Source organism: Nelumbo nucifera, chromosome 1, assembly GCF_055504915.1.
Source record: "Nelumbo nucifera cultivar China Antique chromosome 1, China Antique-T2T, whole genome shotgun sequence".
Classification (NCBI taxonomy): Eukaryota; Viridiplantae; Streptophyta; class Magnoliopsida; order Proteales; family Nelumbonaceae; genus Nelumbo; species Nelumbo nucifera.
This window is the reverse complement of record NC_142649.1, coordinates 74,396,103-74,401,631: the sequence shown is the minus strand read 5'-3', so window position 1 is coordinate 74,401,631 and position 5,529 is coordinate 74,396,103. Positions and strand designations below refer to the sequence as shown.

At 36.9% G+C, this 5,529-nt stretch overlaps 1 protein-coding gene across 4 annotated transcripts; it reads right to left on the bottom strand.

Moving 5' to 3' along the window:
* Positions 1-226: 226 nt before the first annotated feature.
* On the bottom strand, positions 227-4,366 carry LOC109115229 (cysteine-rich receptor-like protein kinase 10). Of its 4 annotated transcripts, none has more exons than XM_088904113.1 (7): positions 3,391-4,366; positions 2,415-2,540; positions 2,099-2,220; positions 1,775-1,985; positions 1,319-1,556; positions 917-1,004; positions 227-747 (listed from the first exon to the last, which is right to left on the bottom strand). In XM_088904113.1, the coding sequence occupies exons 1-7, from the start codon at positions 4,196-4,198 to the stop codon at positions 400-402; spliced, it is 1,941 nt and encodes a 646-aa protein (XP_088760239.1). In that variant the 5' UTR covers positions 4,199-4,366; the 3' UTR covers positions 227-399. The 4 variants fall into 4 exon arrangements, with proteins under 4 accessions (XP_088760239.1, XP_088760229.1, XP_088760234.1 ...); XM_088904103.1 differs by having other exon boundaries at positions 917-1,067; positions 3,391-4,363; XM_088904108.1 differs by having other exon boundaries at positions 917-1,067; positions 3,397-4,363.
* Between the last annotated feature and the right edge of the window lie 1,163 nt (positions 4,367-5,529).

The window sequence follows — 5,529 nt, the reverse complement described above, 5'->3', positions numbered from 1 at the left end:
TGCCATGAAAGCACATTCTACCAAACCCATTTCACACACAAAGGCTCAGTTTGGAAGGAGTACAAATGCAAATATGTGGAGTGAAAAACCTTGTATTATTTTCTATGTATTTGTACTCTTTCCAAACTGAGCCTAAAGTACATAGTAAAAGCCCACAATTAGGCTTCTGTTTTGGGACTTTAAAAAACATAAAAGCATAAGTCTATCCAAACAGAGCCTATGCTTCTTTTTCATCATTGTTTTTTTCTGTTGTTATCCTTTCTTTCTGTCAAAAACAAATTAATTTACTTATTTCAGTATATTGCTCTCCTTCGAAAGCACTTTAATAGTACACAAATAGAACTAGATTTGCAAATCAAGAAAAGTCTTCTTTTGTATTCTTGATACCATGCTATAACTCTACCTGGGGTCTAATTCTGTAATTGTTACATCATTGATAGACCCCGCTAGTGATCTACTTGTAGATCGATCTGATTCTGTTGATTGTTCTTCAATCTCCCTCGTGGGTTTCTTTGGCTCCATTTTTCTGTATCCCAAAAACGCTGGTGGTTGAGGCACTTCAAGAGTGACAGAATAACTACTCAGCATGAGAACTACTGTTTCCATGGTGGGTCTCCGAGCTACATTATCCTGAACACACAATAACCCAATATGAATGCATCTCATCACTTCATCTCTTGAGTAGAACTCTCTTAAAATTGGATCCAGCAACTCTAAAGCTTTTCCTTCCTTCCAATTTCTCCAGGCCTACAACAGTTCATCAATATGCAAGTACTCAGTTTACTTCTGGGTGCATTGTGAATTGGACAACAAATTGACGTTCTGGTAATTCTGACTTCTTTCTATTGTAAATAATAGCAATCTATTGTCATACCAAAGAAAAGATAAGTACATGAAATTAAGGATTCACACTTACAAAGCTTAGAAGATACTCTGCAGACTCTGCTCGATAGAAAGAATTGTTCTTCTTGCCAGTAATAATCTCTAGAAGCAACACACCAAAGCTGTAGACATCAGATTTAACGGAGAATTGTCCACGCATCACATATTCCGGAGACATATAACCACTGTAAAGAATTATAAATGGGAATGCACTTTAAGTCATGACACTAAAACTAATAATGTTTTATTCCTACTGAATTTGAAGAAATAATTTATAGCTTAAATAGGGGTCTGCATTTCATAATCCAACTGGTCTGAACTTAAGTATAGTTGAGATCAGGTCTCTCCATATCCAAATCATTCTACCACTAAAGTATACATATTGTCTTATAAGTTATAACCCTCATATACAAAGGATTCAATAGTGAAGGCTTACAATGTCCCAACCACTCTGTTTGTATTGGCTTGATTTTGATCCACACAAAAAATTCTTGCCATCCCAAAATCAGATATTTTGGGGTCCATATTACCATCTAACAAGATGTTGCTAGCTTTAAGATCTCGATGAATAATCCTGAGCTGAGAATCTTCATGAAGATAAAGAAGCCCTCGAGCTATGCCCACTATAATCTTGTAACGTGTTGGCCAATCCAAACATTCACTTCCATCTGGATCTGTACAATATCCAAAACAAGTTAGGAATTTAGGATATAGGATTTGAATAGATAGAGAATTGTTTTACCACCATTCTAAATGTTTAAATCTATTAAGAAAAATTTTAAAGCACAAAGCTTAGAAAATACTATTTTCCAAAATCCACAGAGCATTAGAGAACAGAACAGCAGTAGGTCAGAAAGCGTGAGTGGGGTTCTCGAAAGATTAAAGAACAAACCGAATAGAAGGTAATCAAGGCTTTTGTTGGGGACGAATTCATAGATAAGTATCTTCTCTTCTCCTTCTAAGCAAAATCCCAATAGCCTAACAAGATTCCTGTGTTGAAGCTTTGCAACTAATACAGCCTCATTCTTAAATTCTTCTGCACCTTGTCTAGAGCTTCTAGAGAGCCTTTTCACAGCAATTTCTTGTCCATTGGAAAGTATACCCTGGCAATATATATAATTCATCATAAACAGCTACTCACCTATGACTATACTCACATGTTTACTCTATGTGTAAAACTATACTCACATGTTTACTCTATGTTTAATCTCATTACCTTGTAAACACAACCGAATCCACCTTGACCAATTTTGTTGTCATCAGAGAAGTTGTTTGTAGCTGCTATGACTATACTGAAATTAAATTGCAACGACTCCACATTTGTAATATCATTCCCATCTAGACAAATGTGAAGAGGAAAGTGTAATATGTTAAAATGAACTTGTAATTATTGAACATGGGTTATTTATTTTATCAAACAATTGAAATTACAGGCGTCCATGGAGCTATGATTATGCCTACCTAGCCTGAAGTATTGAATCTCAAATGGCAAATGAAGTTTACCAAGAGTAAATAAAAGACTTATCTCTTACCATTGATTGTTTCCTCTTTTTTTCTACTCCGCCAACACCACCTTAGAACTGACAATAGCAACACTGCAATAGCAATTGAAACAACAATTGCAACAAAAGTTCCAGCTGATATCCTTTTCCCTTTTCCTGCATTGATAGGGAAAAAAAACATTAAAGAAAGAACATTTGCCGACGATAATTGAATCTTGAAGATAAACACGACACAAAATGTTAATACCAAACGACTGCATTTTCAACAACTGTTCGTTTCAGGGTAATCTTATAAACAACTCCCTTTTCTTCATAGAAGAAATAGTCTTCAAACTCTCCTTTACTTTTATGCTTTGGAAGAGGTACAAAGGGCTAAAGACCTAAAGGTCAAGAAGCTGATTGTAGAGGGAGATTCTATGGTGGTAGTTAACTAGTTGAAAGAAGACAATTCTAAGTTCTGGAGTTACAATAATGAGAAGAGAAAATTCAAATGGTTGTCCAAGAATATGGAAGTTCAGTGTAATTGGGTTAAGAGAAGTGCAAACTCGTCTGCTGATGGTCTGGCTAGGCAAGGAGTCAATAGGATTTCTGGGTTCTGGGCTCAATTGTAATTGTTTTGTTCTTTTCCAGCTTGGGATTTATCCTTTCCTGGGGAGTTAAGATTCTTTAGCTCCCCTATTAGTAGGAGACAGAGCAACACTCCCCTGTTGCCGAATATTTTATCCAATTGAAAGAATCACTGAACTCTGAGTTGCTAGTTCTGATAATTGGAAAGTGAAATGGGGTGGGCAACGAATGTAGAAACTAGAAAGCCATTTTTCTCCGGGAAGAGGTACCTACCTACGGGATACGGAGATTTGTTTCTTTAAGAGACGAAACAATAGCAAAAGATTCATTGAATTTCGAGTACTAAAATAGAGGCAAAATAATAAAAACAATGACAGAAGGAAAACAATAACAAAAGGCTAATTCAAGGAAAGGAAAACCAAAGACGGAAAAATATTACCGTCACCTGACCCATCTTTAGACGGAGGATCTGCTTCAATCGGTGGTGGAGGAGGCAATGGTGGCAGCGACTTTAAGTCAAAGAATGGGTAAGTCTCATATCTTACGTTACAACTCGCAGAAAATATATGGGCTCCTATTTTGCCACTACAGCAGGAAGGGATCAAGTTAATCATCTGCTGGAGACAAGAGGAGCAGCCAAGCTCCGTTAAATCCAGAGTACACTGCACCAAACCATATACAGTGCTTTTGCCGGTCAAGTCGGTGTTGATCGTCCCGGTAGCGAACCTGGAAGCCTTAGAGGACGCCGTATTTATAAGGCTGGTCAAGAGTTCTACTTTATCCAAAACATCCGTATTGGATGCACTGGTGTCATTCCAAAGATATCCTACAGGACTAGCTTTGTACAGGGAAAAGAAGTTGAGGTTGGAGTAGCGTAAGACGCAGTTATCGTAACAGATGAACGCGTCCTTCGTATTTGAGCATCTCTGGACGATTTGTATGCTCGAGTTGTATAAGCAGTTCTGGCAGTCATCCATGGAGATATCGCCTCTGCACTGAACAAGTCCATAAACCATGTCGGGGTTGTCGCCAGCACTAGTGTTGAAGAAGCCATTGCGGGAGCCACTGGAGACTAGGGAAGGAAGGAGGAGGTTCACCAGATTTTTCTCGAATTGGCTTCCGGAGGTGTAATTTTCCGAGCCGTAGCAGGAGTCAAGGATGGGGTCTTGAGCTCGAGTGGGCATTTGAAAGAGAAATAGACAAGGAAGGAAAAGGAGTAGTAACTTCATGGCACATGACCCAAACATAAGAATACTTCTTTCTTGTTTTGATTTTTCAACTTTTGATTAAAGAAACAAAAGCATACTCACAGGAGATCGGGAAAAGCGGGAAGCTTTGCCCTGACCGAAGCCGATAATCTCGACGGGCACGTAGAAGTTGAGTGCACAGCCTTAAACTTCCCCTGCCTTTTTCTGACAATACCTTAAACTCCTTTGAACTTTGACCTTCCTAAAAACCTACCGTGACTTTGGATAAATGTAATTTCGATCCCTTCCATTGGTGTGACGTTAAAACCCTGAGAGAAATTGCTGGTATCATAGTTTAAAACATGTGAAAATCCCAAATTTGCCCATCGATGGAGACGATCAAATATTTTATAACCAAACTACCCCTACGAGAAAGACAAGCAAAAAGGATCTCATTCTCCTCCTCACACATATTGGATATTCAAGAGTCCTTCAACTCCAATTAAAAAATAAAATAAAAATAGGATCTTAAAGAACACACCCAGTCAAATATCAACGTCTCAAACTTGAGCAAGGGATATTCTCTGGTCCTCATTTTTCTAATGCAAATATCGGATATGGTGAACAGCCTATTTACATTAAATAGCTTAGGTTTTGCGGAGCAAATTGAATCAATTATAAAATCTCTTCTATACGGAATAAGAATTTAAGACCCTTAGATTTGTTTGGACTTGCCAGAGGGACTTGATACAAAAGCGATTTGTAAAATTAGGAATATGTAGTGTTTAATATTATTATTTGAAGTAACGCAATTAGGAAAAGAGTAAGTACATTCTCAATATGTTTTATATGTTATGATTAATTTTATTTTTAAATTTAAGTTTATATTTTTAATTAATATCTTTTTTAATACATTGTCTTGTGCCGCAAAATATTCCTTTGCTTTTTTTTTCTCTACTTATGCTTTTAAAACATTAGGCGCACAGGGAAGCGGAGGAACTGAATGGTGAGTCATTTTATTTTTAACTGTTGTATCAAAATGTAAGCGCTGTATAAAATTTGTTGGATTTGATTCCCTGTGAGTGGGATCAATTGGATCCATTTTTCTATATTTTCGTAAAGAAGCATCAATAGTGGGGTGTGAGGGCATTAGTTTATGCATCATATCCAGCTGAGAGTAACAAAACTTTTGTGTAGGCTTTTAATCGATTTGTTAATGGCCACTATAATTATGAATAAAGATACATTTGTTTGAGGTGTAAATTTAAATTTTATACTAGGGAAAAATGTGAATCGGTTTAGTGATCGATGAAAATTGAGACCAGTTGATTTTGAAAATTTACACCAATCATGCTTGTTTTTTACGTAGTGCTTCAATGTGTACACCGGAA